At 45.5% G+C, this 20,346-nt stretch overlaps 1 protein-coding gene across 1 annotated transcript; it reads left to right on the forward strand.

Annotated features, from left to right (window-relative positions):
- Positions 1–587: 587 nt before the first annotated feature.
- Positions 588–19,660, forward strand: SCCPDH (saccharopine dehydrogenase (putative)). Its single transcript, XM_032972904.2, has 12 exons — positions 588–922; positions 3,546–3,658; positions 7,342–7,422; positions 7,976–8,105; positions 11,668–11,717; positions 12,209–12,339; positions 15,102–15,219; positions 15,986–16,105; positions 17,113–17,169; positions 17,869–17,980; positions 18,739–18,820; positions 19,435–19,660. Exons 1-12 carry the CDS (start codon positions 733–735, stop codon positions 19,550–19,552), a joined length of 1,302 nt encoding a protein of 433 aa, XP_032828795.2. The 5' UTR covers positions 588–732; the 3' UTR covers positions 19,553–19,660.
- Positions 19,661–20,346: the final 686 nt, after the last annotated feature.

Here is a 20,346-nt window from a genome sequence, read left to right on the forward strand (position 1 = left end):
TTTGCGTGCCAAACCTTACTGATTGGCTGTGTCGGGTGGCGGCGGGTTTAACGACGACACATTTATATCTACGTGATCTAACACCAAACAACAACAAATCCCCCTTTCATTATGACCACTGGTCTAGCGACATCTGGCGAACTTCTAAACGTCCGTTCGGTCACTGTTCATGACAGTGATGCCCATACCCCCACAAAGACAAAGATCCCCCGTGTAGCCTTAACGGACTGTTGGGGCAAGTGCTGTTAGCGAGTAGCACCTAATGAAGGCAACACCACGCCCGGCCGCCTTTGTCTGCCCCAGTGACGATGTTTGCTACAAACCGCTACAACCAGGTATTAATTTGAGGCTGGGTCGACCTAAGGGAGGCCAGGTACCGGTTCAGATAATCGTCACCGGTGTTGGTAAACCATGAGCGGGAATCGAACTCGGCGTGGCCGCAGTGCGCTAACCGCTGCACCACCGCTCCTCCCCCACACACCCAGCACAGAGAGCGCCCGCCCATTCAATCCCAGTAATTAACGCCGGCTGCTGCTGCTGCTGCGTCTGCTTGTGTGGGGGGTAGGGGGCAAGGAGGCAGTTAAATTGAGCCAAAGGTGTGTCGCTGGGTTGGAAGCGCGCAGGGGCTTTCGAAGCAAAGAGGGGTGTAGAGAAGGACAAAGGGCGAAGGGAGCGAGCGAGCGAGCGAGGGAAAGCGAAGACGAAGACTAAGCGAAGTCCTCTTGGGAAGCCATGGCTGACGGACTGCGTTCCCCTCGCTACGATTTGGTGGTGTTCGGTGCCACGGGCTTCACGGGACAGTACGTGGTGGAGGAGGTCGGCCGAGTCGCGGCGAAACGCGACGGCGATTTCACTTGGGCCGTGGCTGGCCGCAACGGGGAGAAGCTCAAGGATCTGTTGGAGAGAGTCTGCGTCACTATAGGTGAGGGCGTGGGTGTGTTGTTGTTGTTGCCTCCCTCGGCGGGGTTCGTGCTGCCCCAATCGGCCGGTTTCGTCAGGCGAGGCCGTAGGGCTGGGTGAGGCCTTGCTTTGCACGGCAATGTCGTACGCAGTGAGTGACATTGCAATGTAATTTGTATCCAGTCCAACGTTACGGTTTTTTTTTAGCATTCTTTTAAGGCTTTATAGCGTATGGAAGGAACTGGCATTGCACGATTGAGGAATGTTAACGATTATTTTTGGATCCTGGTAGTCGAAATGTTAACTACCTCGCGAAGACTACAGGAGGTTGTTGGTTCGCCCGACGCCTGCTGCTGATGTATATTTAAAGTTCGCGCGTGTCTCTCCTTCCCCGTGGTCGCGTGGATTTTTCTCCAGGTCCTCCGGTTTGTAATCGGCGTTCTTTGGGATACTTTTGGTTGCCATAAATGTTTCCACAGGACGCGATACGCGCCACTTCGTTGAGCAATTGTGTTTGTGGGCCAGGCCGCTTCTGAACGAAAACAGAGTTTTTCGTAGCTCGATGGGCCTAACCTGGGGAAATAAAACATGGTTTGTTTTTTTTAATGTGAGATGAAAGTCTTCATCCAGCAGTGGATAATACTGACCGATGAAGTGTGTAGAATGTGTGCAACCCGGTTAATAGCAATATCGCGTGTATTTTGTTGGTGGTTTGTTTTCGAGTGTTTTAAAGTGCCGTGACCCCCCCCCCCCCCACACAAAACATCTGCGACGAAGTCGTGAACTAACACTGCCCCACGCAATTTTTGCGCAGGATATACAACGCATTCGAATTGCCAGCGATGTGCATTTCTTAAAATGTATTTGCCAAATGATACTCGCTGGCCAACTTCCCCCCCCCCCCCAAAAAAAAATATATATAACGCCAACATTGACAACCATTGTTTAACGTATCTACAGCAGCGAGTTGACATCAACACATTGCATGCGACGCGGTGATGTTACTGGAGTTGCTATAATGCCACACTTGACCGCATGGTTATGCATGCGTATTGATCTTCGTAGCCAGCGGTGCTAATCGGAGGTGCAACTTTTAAAGTATGCAACGGGACACGAACGTGTCGTTTTTTTTAGTACTCTGTTATGCTTGCGCGTTTTCTTGACGTGCTTTTTTAATATACTGTTTAGATTTGTTGGCAAGATTACAAATTGTAATCGACTACCTTGTGATCAATTTCTCGCGTTCCTTTTAAAAATGGCTACTGCCGCCACGTGTTGCCTCTTCGAAAGCCGAGAACCACCACACCCCCAACCCCTGACAAGCATCCTTGGGCGTGATGCCCCTAAAGTCAGAATCCGAATATTTATTTATACTGGAGGAAATCCGATGAGCTCTAAAGCTCTTCTCCAAGCCCCGCCCCCGTCACACGTTCGAACAGAGCTTGGCTTTTTTAATCCAACTGTTAATGCGATCCGATTTAGTCGAATAATCCTCCCTCATTCACTGGAGGAGCCAGTGGGGTGGCACGTGATGCTAAAACGATCGCACCTGTTAATGTTTGTACTTTGACTTGTATGCATGTACGGCGGCTTTGTCACACCACTGCTGGCTTGGGGCCTTGCTGTGCCTTTTTTTCGGGTCGTGTTTTTGCTTTATTATACTTCAAAACGCTGCTTTACTGAAACGTGATCTCTTTACTGGGCTTTATTAAAGGTTGCATCCAGGGCTGGATTAAGGCATGGGCTTCAGAGGCTGCAGCCCAGGGGCCTCTTCCAGCTGGAGGACCTCCAGATATTAAGTTTTCATTTGTGGATAAATTTTATTTTTCTTGAACTTTGTTTTCCTTTTGAAAATATTACTGGGGGCCTCCACAGTACCTGTAGCCCAGGGGCCTACAACATCTTAATCCGGCCCTGGTTGCATCTCCTGCACACTAAAAAGAATCCGCACCTCTGATTTGGCCACGGTTGGCTGCGTAGAGTGTGGAGGAAGTTTAACAAACTATACATACGTTTGTATTTTTTTTGCTATAAAATATGGTGTACTGACATGCCACTCCTGAAGTTAAACTTCCACTTTGCTGCTCTCATTTGGGCCAATGGTAAAGTTGCAGCAGTAAATTTACAACATTCTGATGACTCTGTTATGTAAAGTTACCGTTCTAGTTTTTTAATAAAATGCCAGTAACCATGGAGGCTTAGTATCGCAGGCTGCAATCTAATTATAAATATTTGTCCATGGTATTAAAATGTTATATAAAAAATACATAAAATGAAATTGCGCCTCAGCAATTTGAATACAGCCATGTATCAGCACCGCAGCTTGAAAGTGAGCTTATTTCATAGCTATGCAATTGGTAACTTGGTAAAAAGTCGCGTTTGCATACTGCATTTGTGCAAATTATCGTTTCTGTATTGTTTATTTACATTGCACTAACGTTACCATACAGACTTTTTTATCTCCAGTCTCTTGCACAAGAGACTTGTCTCATTTGAACTTTTACCTAGCTTATCAAGTGTGCAAATTCAGATGAGGTACAGTATTTATGCGAACTAACTTTGCTTTCCGTGGTCAGATATTTAACTTTGTTATTTAGTTGTGCAGTGTTTGTCAACGATTTTAATGACGAGTTAATCTTTTTCAGGACAACCACACGCAAAGAACAGTGTTGGTCTTCTCATATGTGATGTGGGAGATGAGGAGTCTCTGGCTACTATGTGCCAGAATGCCAAGGTTGTCCTTAACTGCGTTGGACCGGTATGTACTTTACACAACCATTTAATCTGCAAAGGAACATGGGTGAAAGTGCAGATTTGATAACCCCGTCTTCCTGCAACGGCCTTTTTTTCAATGCGCCTAATGCCTCGATCCAACTTGATCTCAAAGGTGCTGTACAAATGTGAAACAACTCCATTGGGGCTGAAGGGCAGTGGGGGTGGTGGTGGTATCAGGATGGGCAAAACATGGGTGGGGTTGGGTAACACTGGTACAGACTGGAACGAATCAAACGGAACCGGCAGTGCTAACAAGCCACGGTGCAGCTGGGTCAGCCAGGACAACCAATGAGCCACTGGCCATCCTTGGGCGTTATGTAGAAAGGTGGTGGAAAGTGATAGAAATTACTTCGTTTTTATATGCCCAAGATGTATCGGTCTTTGAAAAAAATATGCTGAGTTGCGAACGCTCGTAGATTTTTAACTCTCCATTATCGGATGGAATCAATATCACAACCTCAGGATTGCCAGACCATGATGCCCTGTGGCATCACCATGTTTATTGTTGTAGCACTCAATTTTCCCTCTTCAAGAAGATCTGTGGTATATTTTAATAGGCTATTATGTCAATAGTAATTTTAAAAGTGCAGTTATATTCCTTTTTTATAATCCCAACCTAATTATGGACAGTTTAAGCTCTTAAAGCTTTCGTGACTGCAGGAATTCATATTCTTGGGTTTTTCGGTAAAGTTGCATGGGTTCAAAGAAAATAACTAAACTAAAACGTTTTGATTGCAACACAAACAATCGTCATCAGGAGAAAAAAATAGCAGGAACGCTGCTGAGGTAGGATGTTTTAAAGGTTTGAACTGGGTGTAGCCCAAGGGTCATAAGCGAAGTGGGCGGGGCTAGTGATGTTAAAGTGAGAAATTTGCATGTCAATGTAAGATCGCAGAGCCACCGCAACATTGAGGAAAACGAGCAACGGTGGCTGTGTTAGTGAGACGTTTAACCTGTTAATGTAAAGCCAGAGTCGAAAATAACTACTAACATCGGAACTGGTTAATAACATCCTTCCAATGATTGCTCAGTTTGTACCCATCTTCTCGGTTGAAATCGGGTGTCTATATATGGATGGCTTCATGAATGAATCTTTGATTGCCAGTGGGCTTGCAAAGTACCTTCGTCTTAGAGAAATACATTTTGTGCGAGCCCACCGCATTAAAACAATGATCAGCCATGGCCGAGGTATTGGTCCTACCGCGTTTCAGATCTGCGTTATGTTCACGAACACGGTCCAAGACATGTCGCTTAGTTTCCCCAATGTAACTACTGCTGCAGACACAGCTTAGTTTGTGGATCCTGGGGTGTTGCATGTCAGGGATCAACATCCTTCACAGATGGGATCAGATCACGAATTTTATATACTGTGTTAAATCAAACAGTTCACTGGCTAGGTGATGACGGTTGGAAATAGAGCTCTATGGTGTAGTTGATGAGGGAATTCTTCTGGGGTGGATGGTGGTGGGAGTTGTGTAGGCATCCATATGGGTGGCTTTCCTATAGACAGTGTCCATGGGATGTATTTTACAAACCCACTGGCAATCAACAAAGATTCGTTCATGAAGCCATCCATATATATTGACACGGACACAATTTCAACCGAGAAGATGGGTACAAACTGAGCAGTCATTGTAAGGATGTTATTAACCACTCTTTGGTTCTTTGGGTAAAGTCACGTAGTTAGAAATAAAATACAACTAACTACGTGACTTTACCGAAAGAACCAAAGCATATGGATTCCTGCCGTCGCGAAAGCTTCAAATCAAGATTGTTATAAACCAGTTTAAGTCATAATTGGCTGTTTCCGTCCTACCTTCCGATGTTAGAAATTTTTGGCTGGTTTTACATTAACAGGTTAAATGTCTCACTAACACAGCCACCATTGCTCGTTTTCCTCTGTGGCGGTGGCTCTGCGATCTTACATTGACATGCAAATTTCTCACTTTGACGTCACTAGCCCCGCCCACTTCGCTTATGACCCTAGGGCTACACCCATTTCAAACCTTTAAAACATCCTGCCTCAGCAGCTTTCCCGCTATTTTTTTCTCCTGATGACGCTTGCTTGTTGCGATCGAAACGTCGTAGTTTTTGCCATTTTCTTTGAACCTATCTACATGACTTTACCGAAAGACCCAAGAATATACAGTAATTTAATCTCTTCTCAACATGAATTACAATTTAACGCATTCCATGTATATATTCAGACTCACGAATGTCATACATGCAGCGTACAGTATCCTGCATAAACATTGTCAGGACGTTTTTTTTTTAAAGGAGAATTACCTGGCACATTATATTTTGCCTTCGGTGTGCAGTCTTCGAGCGGCGTTAAACTAGCGAAATCGTCGTGTACGTGTTTTCAATTTCTCTCCCACAGAATTTGTGCAGCATCTGCAGCCATAAATTGTGGTACTAATATAGTGTCCACCGATAGCGTGGGTGACCTTTGTGCAAAGCTGAATCGCACCTGGGTGTATTGCGTAGGCTTGGTTTGGGTGTAGCACTCATGAGGCTAGTCTTAATTCCAAAGAGGGACAATACCAAATGTAAAGCGATATGTACATATACGGCCCTTTTTCTCAATGGGTCTGTCCATTCTTTGTGTCCATGAGGATTGACTAGAACATTATTCAACGTGGGTTAAACAAGCAGCATAAACAGATGAGCATAATGCAGTAAAAGGGATTTTGCCATACTGCCCTCTGCTGACAATGTGTCCAAGCAGCGACCTTGTTTATGCATTGTGGCCAACCTTCCAAGCACTATCAAGTCTCAAACCTGCTTGGACTTCGATCTGATGTTATTTGGCACATTCCATGTGATTTTTTTTTTTTGGTCCAAGGCACAGTGCTATACAGTTTACAAACATTTTTGGAAGCCATAATTTGCTAATCTTGTGTACTGGGAACGGTGGCACTGTTTGATTACACTGTGCTTGCATTCTGGGTTTGTCCGATCATGCTTGGACACAAGTGACCAGTGTCCTCACAACTGAAAATGTAACGCGGAAAAATTCACGCAGTACAGCTGGGAATGAGAGCTCTGTCGTCTCTAGTGTGGTGGCACAGGAGCCAAGATACATTTTGGATTCGTTTCGACAATGGGACACTGATGAAGGCAGAGGGTGAACCCTATATTGCATTCTGTGGTGGGAACATTCTGGCCTGTCTAAGCAATGTTGATGACCAGGGATGCTTTGTGTACCCACTCCAAGAGCGGCAGTCTATCCACAATAAGTATTTGTTGTTTTATGCATGTGTGCTACTTTCATTTTAAAATGAAGACAACTACTGTAATTTGTTTTGGGGGAATATTAAATGGTATTGTTAAAAAAAGGAACGTTACGGCATGACTTGACCACACGGAGCTTATGGAGGAAATTCCACATTGCCATTTTTGTGGGGACCAGTAGTTCTGTATAACGTACATATGCAGGCCTTTTTGTAATTCCACTGATGCTTGAGGGCCATCCCACATCGTGGGAATTATTTGACCGTACTTCGGGCTAGCTCTTCTGGGTTGTTGGAGCAGGTAGCATAGATGTGGAAGTGACCTAGATTCTTGCTGCACTGGTCTCCACACTTGGTTCCACAACCCTAGTATACTAAGTGTCTGAATATTTCTGCAATTTTAATACAATTCTATTTGGATTCTTCTTTTCAGTATAGGTTTTATGGCGAGCCAGTGGTGAAGGCGTGCGTGGAGAATGGCTGCAGTTGTGTGGACCTCTGTGGTGAACCGCAAGTATGCACGCGCACACATGGTAATGTTTGTGCGTGCAGTTGTTTTTGCCCTGCTTTCTATTTGCTTCATGGGCTGTACTTGATTTTTTTGCCTTTGTCCTTTTTAATCCAGGTGACTCGCAAATCCTGGTTTCCTGGAGTTCTTGCCTTGTTAAATGAATAAACGTGACACTGTCAAATATTGATCTTCGTCCGCTTCAAGGTTGCTGTGTCCCTAGAGGTTGTTCGACTCGATACACTCCAGTAACCAGGTGTAATTTACTCAAGTTGTACCTGCTAACACAAGATGTTAAAATTACAATATGACTCCACTGCCCCTTTTTTATAGTGTCCACAGCAGCCAGAGAAGGAAACTAATTGTCATTGAACCGTACACGTGTCCTCTAGCAATGTTGCCCAAAATCAAAATTCATGACCCAGTGAAAATGGCCTGTAACCCTGCCTCCTGGTCTCTTGGAATGATGTTTAAATCTACTGAGCCCTTGCAAAGTGGCCTCGTGTTGCCAAGGCCTGACACTCGTGTTTTTTGTTTTTTTTTTGCTTTTGCGTTGCAGTTCCTGGAGGAGATGCAGCTCAAGTACAGCAAGGCTGCGGAGGAGAATTCCGTTTACATCGTTGGAAGCTGCGGATTCGACTCCATCCCAGCGGACCTCGGTGTGCTGTACACACGCCACCAGTTCCCAGGTATTGCAGATGCACGCACAAACACATTTGGTGTATACCCCACCGACTTTGTCTAAATGATGCTCTTTTACTTTTCAAAAGGTAATTTAATTAATTAGCTGGGCGTTGGTGGCGCGTGGTTAATCCAGCACTGGAGGCGATTCTTGGTGGATTACACAAATGTTGTGAAACGCCCTCCCTGTAGGCGTTGGGGGTGCCATCCCTAGCTCTCCTGGAGAATGCTTACTTTCTCTTCTTGGCTCCCAGTGGACCATAAGGCTGGGGAAAAAAGCCATGCCATGCCGGGATGGTCTTTAGCAGCTTTCTCTGCGTCACCCCAAGACAGGACCATGGTCTTCAGTTGGTAGCGTTGCATCTCGTGGACAACTTTTGCCGTCTTGGACATCTGATACGTTCCAGGCTCCAACCTTCATGTTGTGCTTTGGACCCAGGAAGGCCAACTTTTTTTACCTTTCCAACGTCCTGCTGAGGGCTGTGATTTGGAGAGGGTCATCCTGCCAGTTTTGTGGGTAGGTGCCTCCTGGTAGTCTGTTATTGAATGTTTATTTGCAGTTTCATAACAATGCTTGTTTTCTGAGGTTGGGTTATTAGCCCCATGCCCAACTTGAAGGACCAGGGATTGTCCATTTCGTGTGTCCTCTACCCTTTGACCAGTCTGGCATGATTTGGACCTGCTGTATGTTGAACTTCTTTCGCACAGTACATAGCCAACTGTGCTAATCGGAGGTGCTACTTGGTGAGATCGGTTGGAGAAATGACCATTACCCCATTCCAAGACCGGGTGGGTCCTGTTAACTACTGAATCTCGGAACGCGAAAGTGGTTCGGCGCTTATTTTATTTTGAGGTATAGCAGTTTTTTTAAGCCTTGTACTCTAAATACTACCATAGCGACACGGCTGCACTCTGTGATAGCTAGCACCAAACTGTGCCACAAGCCCCTCCCGCATGGCCTTGTAGGAGCCTCCATACCAACAGTTAGGTTATTTCAGTTTTTTCTTCCGGATTAATTTTAACCTTTTCTCATTCCTGTAACCTACGTGTTTTTTTTCACGTGAATGGGAAAAGTAAAAAAAATATTTTGTAATGTCTGGGGGTGACTTTTTCCGATACCTTGCCACGTTGTTGTGTGGGTTGGCGAGAGAGGTGATGCAGGAGCGGATCGGTAATCGTACTGCGCTGGTGTTAGCGGTGACCGTGCATCAAACTTGTGTCCACGGTGGGGGAGGGGGGGGTTAATTGCACATTGAGCTCTCCGCTGCACTGCTCCTCCACCCCCGTATCAAGCTGCTGTAAATGCTGGAAGTATAGTATTATGTCATTAGACCTCCCTTGCCAGATGATGCCAAGGCGTCATCTGGTCGCACACCAATTGGGTCGAGGCTCAAAAGAAAGCCGTCCCTTGGTGTGGACCAATCAGTTTCAAGGACAATGCATATATTATCAGAGTTTTTTTTTTTGCATTTTGACTGCAGGTATTGTGGATAATTCAGACATGAATCCTTGTAAAAAGGTTTCAGTTTTGTTGCCAGAAAATAGGGGAAAAACCCTATTAATATTATGGTTAAATAATGGAAAGTACTGCTTTCTGCTGGAAAATTATGGTCCGATCGTGGTGAAATGTCTTTAAAAATTCCCTGTCCCATGATGCTCTTTCCTTATTCTCTGGATTATAAGGTGACCTTTTTTTCCCTCCTTGTTAAAGCAAACTTTGGGATTCGTGCTGCGATTCTCTGTAATGGGTTTTTTAATGTTGGGCCGTGTCTACAAACAGCTGCCATCAATTTTGGAACACATGTGTTTTTTGTCACGTAAATGTAGTTTTGTCTATCTGTAACCATGTATTCCCCTCCATATATAATTTGGAACACAATATCGTGCTGCCTGTTTTTAATACTCTAATTATCAAGTGTTTTGACCATGACTTTTAAAATTAAATGGTTTTAAACTAACGTTTGTATTTTCCAACCCTCTTGTAAGGGCGTTCTGACCAGCAAACACGTATGCCAAGCTTTAAACATTGAAATAAACCCAGGAACCCTGTTAGCAAGAGCAGAACATTGTGTACTGATGGGGCTTATTTCTGCATACATTCAGGGCCATTATATCACACCTAAATTTGCTTTGTGCAGCATAAATCAAATCTGTAAGTGATGCGCAAAACCCATCCAAAACAATAATAGTGCAGGCTGAAATTGTAAAGCTTCAAACTAGATGCCAAATGTATGAAGAGCACACTGACATTGTGCATATACAGTACAATATACCATCAGCATTTCCTGAAGTACATGGTCTTAGCTTTGACAGCAGCGTAGTAGTGATTCTGTCAAACTGCGACCCCCCCCCCCCCCTCCCCCCTTTTATTTATAAGTTGTCACTTTTATAATGTACATTGCCACTAGACCACCCCAGGTAATCTGTTATCTCGCTCTCCTAGTATGCAGGATATTGTGGGTTTGCTTCCGACCTTGATGCCTGCTGTATATTTACAGTTTTCATGTTGTCCTCGTGGTCATGCGGCTTTTCTCCCTGGCTCCTCTGGTTTCTCACTCTTCTTTTATAAACGTGCGTTTTTAGAATAATTTTTGGTTGCTGTAAATTTCCACAAGCCGCTTGAGCTATCATTGGTGGCCAGGTTGCTTCGGGGGGGGGGGGGGGGGGGAAATAGCTGTAGCTCTGAGGGCCTTACCTGGTAAAATAAAATGGTTAAATTTAAAGAACCCTGGGACTTTGGAGGTTAGCTTTTTGATAAGTGGGGCGACCCTATGCCGTGGATTTGCCATCCAGAGGTCGCCTGCTTTGATCTCCCAGTTTGAAGCAAGTTTCTTAGTCTACCTACCCACACCGCTCCACCGGGCAGTACAGATGGACACACCAGAGTTAGTTTGAACGGCAGGTTCTGTTTGGTGGGCTTAAGTGTGGGTATTCCCGCTGCCTCCAAGCTACCTGGCGAGCATGGAAAAGTTTGCCAAAATGTCCTTTAAGGGCTCTAGAGCTTCCACAAGTGGAGACCCTTCCACCACCAGTGACAGAGTAGGGAATTGCAGCGCTGCACATGCTATACATGGGCGCTGCGGTGGTGAGATGTTAACTACCTCGCATACATGAGGTCGTGGGTTCGATCCCGACCCTGACGCCTGGTAGATTTTGGAGTGTTGCGTGTCGTGTGGATTTTTCTCCGGGTCCTCCAGTTTATTTTATCATTTTTAAAGATTAAAATGCATTTCAAAGTCCTTTGGTTGCTCAAAATGTTCATGCAATAAGCCACTTCATGGGGCTATCATTTGTGATAGCCAGGTTGCTTCTGAAAAAAGCTATATAGCTCGGTGGGCCTTACCTGTTAAAATAAAACAGTTTTTTGGTTTCGTTTTAAATTAGCATTAAACATGCGCCCTTGCCGTGTGCAGCGGTGGCAGGCCAGGCTATTGCTCCCTAGGCCACCGCAGCATGCTCAGTCTGCTTACAAGAGCCATTGCTTCCATTTGTAGTTCCATTTTTATAGTGGCTGTACTCGGCATGGTGTTCTCATGGAAGAATGTAACATTGTGTACCGTCTGCTTTCAGGCACTCTGTCAGGAGTGGAAAGTTACCTTGTTATTGAGACTGGTCCGCAGGTAAGAAATGCATTTTGTTTGTTACCAAAAGTGGTTTTTTTATTGTTTAGTAATCCAAGGTTGTATTTGAGAATTCATTCTACTTTTTCAATGCTTTAATTAATTTCAAAGCCTTTGCTATATGATTGTAGTAAAAAAAAGATTTGATAGTAGACCATACTAAATGAGCTTCCCATTAACCAATACACCACCCTTCATCTTTCACCAGCAGAAATTGTTTAATAAGGCGCCCAGAATCGGTTTAGAATTGGTGCCCTGGGCAGGGTGCGGCCAAATGAAATCCTGCTCGTGGACTAGCCAAGATCCTTCCATGAGCTCGCTTGACCATTACTGTTTAGTTACTGTTTATTTTACATTGTATTGTTTGTCCGCATCCTTTGTATACGTTTATAAAAAAAATCCCCACTTTCATTTTTTTACCCCCCCCCCCCCCCCCCCCCGGTTGGTCTTGGAAACAAATTACTCCACTGTGTGCACTTTGTCTTTTGTAGGGTGGTGCTGGTCACTATGCCACGTGGCAGTCTGCCATCTACGGCTTTGCCGACCAAGACAAACTCCGCAAACTTCGCAAGCAGATGAACCAGCAGCCTCTGCCGGTAGTCGGCAGGAAACTGCCAAAGAGGTAAAAGAGGGGTTGTCCTGTAAAATGATCTGACCTCCCTGAAGCTGAACGGCGATCACAAATGTGAACGTGGGCCCAGGCTAAGCCCTGAAGGACATGGGGCTGGGTGGAGCGCCATTTTTAGTAATGGCTGCCATAAGGGCTTTTTTGGGTTGGATCGCATAAATATATAAATGTCACTAAAACCTGACACGGCCAACTAGTAAGGGTTGTCACGTAAACAGAATGTGCCAATTCGTCACTAGTACAGCACTAACCGGTGTGTTTTTTCGAGAGTCAAGCCACAACATTCACAATCTGAGTACGACGTTTTGCCAGTAATTACAACTAGCTTCATCAGGGGGCAGCTAGTTTTGTGTAGAAGTCTTACTGTTTGGTTCCTTTATATAGAGGCGTAGATGTGGTGACCACGCTCTTGCGCAAAGTGGGGGGGGGGGGGGGGGATTACTGAGTCGACACACATTATGCGAGCCCTTTGAACTTGTCCTTCCTGTCTATTTTGTGTCTTAAAATAGCCGTACCAACGGTAATCCCTATTGAAGTATGCTGCCTTTTAATTACTGCACAAGTAATTAAAACGATCAAAATACCGTACACTAGCCAGATGTGTGGAAAAACAAAACGTCTGAGTCAGATTTGGCACGGTACATAAAATATGGAAATTAATATCTGGTACATAAGATGTATTACCGAAGCTATCAACAGAAGGTATGTACAGGATTAACTGCACGTGTGGAAAATGTTATGTGGGCAAACAGAATGAATGATCAGCACGAGACTAAAAGAATATCAGAGAAATATTAAATTCTCCCAAATACAACTGTCAGCAGTAGGAAAACACGTGTGCCAACAAGGACACTCAATTGATTTTTTGATAATGTTGAAGTTCTGGCCAAGACTAATTAAATAATCTATCGAAATTGAAAGAGATAAAAATAATTGTAACCGTTCTGATAGCTACTGCCTTGATGCTGCGTAAAAGCGAATTGATCAAATAATACATTAATTAAATTCATGCCTAATAAAGGGCGGCATACTTCAATAGGGATTACCGTTGGTGTTTACGTGACAACGTGTGTGGTGGTGGGTTTTAACAACGCTTATATTTTGACACTATCTAACCCAAAAAACCTCCATGGATGACAATGGTCGTGAAGGCCTTCGTGTTAAACTAGTGCTGGCTGGTTGGTTTGGAGGTAGGAGTTGGTGAATTGGCTTGTGCTGATACTTACAGCTGGAAAATATGTGGCCAAGTCCATAAATGGTGTAGCGAGATGGCACATTAATCAGATTTCCCAAGCTTGGCCACGGGTGGTAGCGAACTATACATGCATGCCCCCTCGTGCACGTGGGGGGCATGCATGTAGCTGCAGTTTCCTCTTGCATGTAAATGGTCCATTTTGATTAGAATAAACCATAATATATAGAGTACCGCAGAGCTTGAGTAATTATAGGTGCTGAATCGCTGCCTGGCTGCTACGTTCCTGCTTATCTGGTTCCTTGTGCCTCCTGGGGTCATTTATTTGTATTATTCTTATGACTTCAATTCCTGGCCACGGCTAATATGAATGACGTCGTATCCAGAAACTGTCCTGGGGCTGCCCTAGGACAGCTCTTGCCTTTTTATGCATAGCTGATAGGATTTGCAAAATATCGCTGCTGGGATGCAAATATGGCTGGGCATGGTGTTGGCTACACCACCCACTTGTGTCCTGTCAGCTGAAGTTGGTGTTGGCTAACGCCACATTCCCATACAGTAAAACCTTGGATTGCGAGTAACTTGGTCTGCGGGTGTTTTGCAAGATGAGCAAAAATTTTAAATAAATTTTAATTGATAAACGAGCGAGGGTCTTGCAACACGAGCAGTGTACGTATATACGCTTTGTCTGCCGAGCGTCACGTGATCACGAGTGCTTTGGATTACAAACACGTTTCCAGAACGAATTGCGCTCGCATTCCAAGGTTTTACTGGATTTTCGTTTCTGACGAGTCTTGCCTAGAGATGTTAACTACCTCGCCTGGTATACAGTAGGTCGTAGGTTCGATCCAGACGCCTGGCTGTATATTTGTAGTTCGCATGATATCTTTCTCCCTGTGGCCATGCGAATTTTTCTCCGGGTCCACCGGTTCTTCCCTCTGTTTGGGGCATTTGGCTACTGTACATTTTCATGCGAGGAGCCATTTAGTTGAGCATCATTTTTGGCTGGGCCGCTTCTGAAGAAGGGCTATAATAGCTCATGCCAGATGTGGTTATTATGCCGCCTCTACACATTATGAACAAACGCCCATTTGTTCAAAATGTAAGTGGAGCCGATTTTTTTTTTTACTTTCACATCTGAACAAATCCAGTCCAGTGGCCTTACAGCATGGATGGTTTGTCCGCTTAACCATATCAGTGACGTTCCCTCCCTTGCCTGGTATGCAGAAGGCTGTGGGTTCGATCCTGACCATGATGCCTGTATATTTGGAGTTTGCATGTTTTCCCCGTGGTCCGTGTGCATTTTCCTCCCCGGTTTTTCCCTGCACATTTTAAAAACATGCGTTTAGTGCATTTAGCTGCTCGTAAAGTTACACGGCATAAGCCACTTTGTTGAGCTATCATTTGTGGCCAGGTCTGTTATGAAACTGAGCTATAGGGCTCCGTCGGCCTTACTTGGTAAAATAAAAATAATGCAGTTGCGTTTTTAGTTTTAATCGAGTGTTGGTCTCCTGGTTTGTCTAACACCAGTTTGCGTGTTGTCCACACACCTCGCCTTCTTTAGGGGCGCAGTCTTTTACAGCAAAGACTCCTCTCGCTGGGCCTTCCCATTCCCGGGCTCCGACGCGTCGGTGGTCAGACGCAGCCAGCGCTACCTGCATGAGGAGCTCGGCGAGAGTCCAGTGAGCAGTGATGATGGGTTGAGCTCGCGAGGTCGTGCAGAGCGCTCGCGCACGCGTGCATGGGCGCACATTCGTGTGTTTTCATGCCTGCCCCCTGGCTGCCGAAGCAGAGATTTGGTTTTCACGTGGTGATGGCACCCTCTGCAAGTTGCAAGATTTCGTGTGTGTGTGCGGGTGATGCAACTTTTTAATATGGCAACCATTTGACAATTGTATCGTGTACAAATCTGATCGTCGTCATCAGCCATGGTCAGTTTGCTACTGCATGAAGGCCTCCCAAAGCTGCTGCCATCTTTTGGATAATGTGTTTTATTGTAACTGTCAGTGATGGATAACAAGGCATATAATTGTATTATATCTTTAATTTATTTTGCACCGTACATTGCCAACCATGCTAATCGGAGGTGTGTGGGAAGGATGACAAACTAAACACAAATTAATTATAAAGAGGTGAGTTTTCAATCTAGATTTTTTAAGTGTGTGGATCCCATGGCTTCCTAATATCAGAAGGAAGAGCATTCCAGACAGCTGCAGAAGCGCATCCGAAACCGAACGATGCAGTGACTGTTTTTATTCAGTACCGAGCAAAAAAAAAACCGGTGCGAGAATGACCAGAGTAAATGTGACGGTTTTGTTCCTTGACGAGATGGTCAGAATATGATTAATTTGTGGCAAGCACTTTCCGTGCAATGTGTGCGACCCGATGACTTTTTTTTTTTTTATGCCGCTTGCTGCTGGCGAGCAACCGCCCCTGTGCTCCGTGCAGGTTCAGTACGCAGCATACGCCACCGTGCCCGGCTTCGGCAGCCTCCTGCTCACGATCGTCGCCGGTTTCTTCTTTGGCGTCCTGGCCAAGTTCCGACTTGGCCGCTCGTTGCTGGAAAAGGTACCGCTCTATCGGCGGTGTGACGTTCTGACCCCTTGGGTCTCGTGTGTGTGTGTGTGGTCCTACTTTCAGATGCATCGCCATAATGATGCTTCTGCTCTTGGCTTTTGTGAATGTGCAACCCATTTTCAACATTCGCACGTCTCGCACCTCGGCTAGGTACGGTGCGGAAGAAGTTCAACGTTACGCAATTATACCAACTGCCTTTTTTGCACGTTTGTGGCGCGTCAGTAGTTGGTGTCCTTTTTAAATGCTGAAATGACACAAATCCAATTCGTGACCCAACGACATGTGCATGTCATCGAGGAGAGGGAGTGGGCAAATCCGTACAGTAGACTACAATGGTGATGAAAATGTATGCGAATGGAACAAAAGGGAGAAATTTGAAAAGGGTACAGGAGAAACGCACTTCAAAAGATACAAACAGAACATCACACAATCCCTAGGTACATCATATGACTGTGCTCACCTTGATCCACATGCATAGATGTGAATGAGACCATGGATGATATAACGATGACTCTAATAATATATTGGTCATTCTTCCTTGCATCTAAATGCAATGGGAATGTGTGTTTTTTTTTTGTGTTTGTTACTTAGATTGGAAAAATAAATTGTCATTTTGTATATAATTTGCCAAGTTCAGAAGAGGAACTCGATTTGATTTTTAAAAGAAGAGAATCTGGCACCTTTGCCTATACGGTGCATAGAATTGCCAGGGTCTTAGTTTTTTTTCTGGCCCTAATGTTAGAGTGGCTCTGTGTACAGTACCATATACGCTGCTCTTTTTTGTAATGTCATTTTTTTAATTCATTCTGTGAAGGGGGCGAGAGAGCCCTTGATCCTTCCGATTTTGTGTAATTGTGGCCATAATGTGAGGAACTTTTGTTAGTGCTCCTTTTAAAATAAATCCCAAGGTTGTTTTTGAACATTTCATGGCTGTGTTTTTCCTCTGTGGCAGTGAACACACTATAAAATGAGTTTGTCTCCTCCTTTTGTATTTGCAGTATCCCAGGTTGTTTTCACTCGGTGTGTTTTCTCATGAAGGACCCACCGAAGCGCAGGTACTCGTGCGAGTTTGTTTCGTAAATCGAAAGTAAAAATTGGTTTAAATGCGTAATAATGTTTCGGCCACTTGTTCCATTGCTTCTTCGTACCACTTACGACAGACACTGCTCCCCTTGCCACCTGAACACCCACCCACTCTTAGTCACACTGGCAATTTGTGCGAATGTTTTTTTTGCTTTTACCGTTTCGTTTTGGGTTTGACGCAAATAATGTGCGACCTATTAAACCCTTCTCCGCAAGGCGCAGCCAGCTAATCAGAATATGTATTTACACCTGGATGAATTTGAGCTATAAAGCTCCTAGTCATAGATATCCAGTAGGGGTGGGTCACACTTACAACAACAATCAATACAAAAACACGATAGGAGTGAAAAATATAGTAAAATTAAGCAAATTACAAAATATACGCTAAGACTTTATATTTTACCAAATAAAGCTCACAGCTGTTAGCTTTGTCAAATGAAACCTGCCCACAAATGAGAGCTCAACTTTTGGCTTATGTGGACATTTACAGCAGACAAATAATGAAAGCCGAGTTGTGGAAAAAATAAATGTGCTTCAGCACATCAATGAAAAGTAAATGTCTCGCAACATTTTCGTAGTTGATGATAGATGGTTGCCGATGCCGCTTTTAAGATGAGTAAAGTATCCCACGACTGCACCCGAGTTTGTTGTGTGGCTGGTCGCTTTCACAGATGAAGGGGACTTCTTTCAACATGACCTTGTTTGCACAAGGCTACAGCCAAGGACGCGACCCTCAAAGCGAGAAGCCTGATGTCCGCATGACCACGCGAGTCAGTGGCCCGGGTGAGTTTTCCAACAGGGGGCACGCATTGCTACGTAGTGGACGTCAAATTATCTTCTCGTGCTCGTGAACAATGGAGGAGCCCTTGTCGTTGCTAGCACGGAGCCCAGGGTGGATATTTCGGCCATGGCGGGGGTGTCCATGCACCGTCTCGCAAACTGGTGCTCTGTTCCCACTCCCCGACCTTCAAATGAACTTTGAAAGTTTGCAAATGTTTAAGTTGTCTACTTTTAATGAAAAGTTTGCACAGATGCAGACACACACTTTCCTGGTTGTTCTGCCATCACCTTTGCAGCCTTAAAGCCCCAGCATGTTCTGGAAGTTTTTAATAAGTCTACAACGGCCACAGCCTTGCATGTAAAGTGTATTTTATTTGGGTAGCCATGCAAACCACATGGCAATTGTATTGCCTTAACGCGTTTTTGCAGCCACTATCATGATTGACAATTTGATAGTTTGTGGGATTTTTATTTATTTTGACGTTGAATGCGTACGGTGCAAAAGATGTTCGATGCAAATGAAACATCCGCTCTACTTACTGACTTTGTAAGAATTGCAGATGTTTCCGTAGGGGGTCGTGTCTCTTAGAATGGCTGCAACTCTGATTTCCAGTGCTGCTCTTGGACGAGAGACGTACCATGCTGCCTGCAAAGCAGGTCAATGTGGTGCTTTAATGAGCGAGCCGTGCTTATGATCGGTGTGACCCGGCGAGATTGTTTTCGTGTGGTGCGTATACGGTTCTCTCTCCTCATTATTGCAGAGCCAGGCTACGTGTCCACCTCGATGCTCTTGGTCCAGGCTGGGGTCACCATCCTCAAGGAGCACAAGGCCCTGCCCAAAAGGTGCCACACGTTGTACAGAGTCGTGTGTGTGTGTGTATGGTAGCATAGCGGGTTGGCACACTGCTATGAACTGGAGTTGGATTCCTGCTCGCAGCAAATACCCAGTAATGATTATCTAAACTGGTCCTGGGCCTCCCTAGGTCGACTCGAATACCTGGTGAGATGTGTAAGCATTGCTACTTTGGAGATTTAAGCGGCCGGGTGTGGTGCTGGCCACCCATAGCCTTCTGTACCGGGCTTCATAGGTGCTCCCGAACAGCACTTTCTCCAACAGTCTAAGGCTATGCAGGGGGAGGGGATTTGTCTTTAGTGTTTATACACATGCCACTGAACCCAGCAAACCAAAATTTGACCCCACTTGCGGCCAAGAGCAGTAACGAGTGTCTTAACCCGTGCCCTTCCCTAGCTCGACTTGTCCTCCGTTGAATACCTGGTGCGATTTTGTGTCGACATTGCCGCTTTGGAGATGAAGGCGCGGCCGGGCTTGGTGCTGGTCACCCATATGCCCTTGTGTGCTGTGCTGGCCTTCATAGGTGCTCGCTAACAGCACCAGCATGGCAACGAGTAAGGACCGAACGTCCAACGTAAGTGCGGGTGAACGTGTGACTTTGCAGGGGCGGCGTCTACACCCCGGCCGCGGCGTTTGGCCGCACCAGCCTGGTGGAGCGTCTCTGCGAGTGCGGCGTCGCCTTCTCGGTGGTCGAGGAGGCGGGCGACAAGAAGTCCGCGTGAGGGCCGCAGCGGTCGCCCTCGCTCTGGCCCGGCTCTCCGGGGAGGCTTTTGTGGGCCCCCCCCCCCCCCCGCCCCACCCAGTGGCGCGTGCAGCCGCAACGCTGGCGCTGCCTGGGAGGGGGCGAGGGGGGGGGGGGGCGGGGGATGGCCCAGTTTTGCTTAATCCTCTTCGCCATGCCGGATGATGGAGGATGCACTGCTAGCAAAGCCCTCTGTTGCCACGCTAGCTTTTCGAGATTTGCGTACAGATTTGTTTGTTTGCCGTTCAGGCGGCGGTTTTTTCGCACTTCAAACGGTTCGCTTAAGATTGCAGGTTTTCGAGGTCTTTGTTATTGCAGTCGTGCTGTGTATCTCTCGCCATGTGTTTTTTTTTTTTGTTTTGGGCTATTTTTATTTCACTCTTTGTCCGGCGCATTGCCCGTGCTAATGCGTGGAGCAAGGCATGCGGACGACGTGAGAAAACGACGCACGGGTAGAGCCCCGAAAAACACATCGGTGAGGATTGTGCTCGTCACGTTTTTGAATTGCTCCGATTTAAAATGTTTCGCGGTAATTTTGCCGAGCATCGTTGCAGTTCCTGATTTATATCGCGTTCATGATTGCCCCGGTCATGTGGTTAGCTCCGGCAGTCGTAAATAAATGTACCAACAATTAGTGCTGTCTCGGGAACAGAGTTATGGTTTGAAAGGGACTTTCACTGGTTGTGAACCAAGGATAAATGTAGTTTATTTTTTGGTTTTTGCACACATGACAGTTTGGCAGTCGGTAGAACCTTAAACCTTTCAATGCTCGCC

This window comes from Petromyzon marinus, chromosome 49 (assembly GCF_048934315.1).
Source record: "Petromyzon marinus isolate PM22_M1 ecotype Great Lakes invasive population chromosome 49, UKy_Petmar_22M1.pri1.0, whole genome shotgun sequence".
Taxonomy (NCBI): Eukaryota; Metazoa; Chordata; class Hyperoartia; order Petromyzontiformes; family Petromyzontidae; genus Petromyzon; species Petromyzon marinus.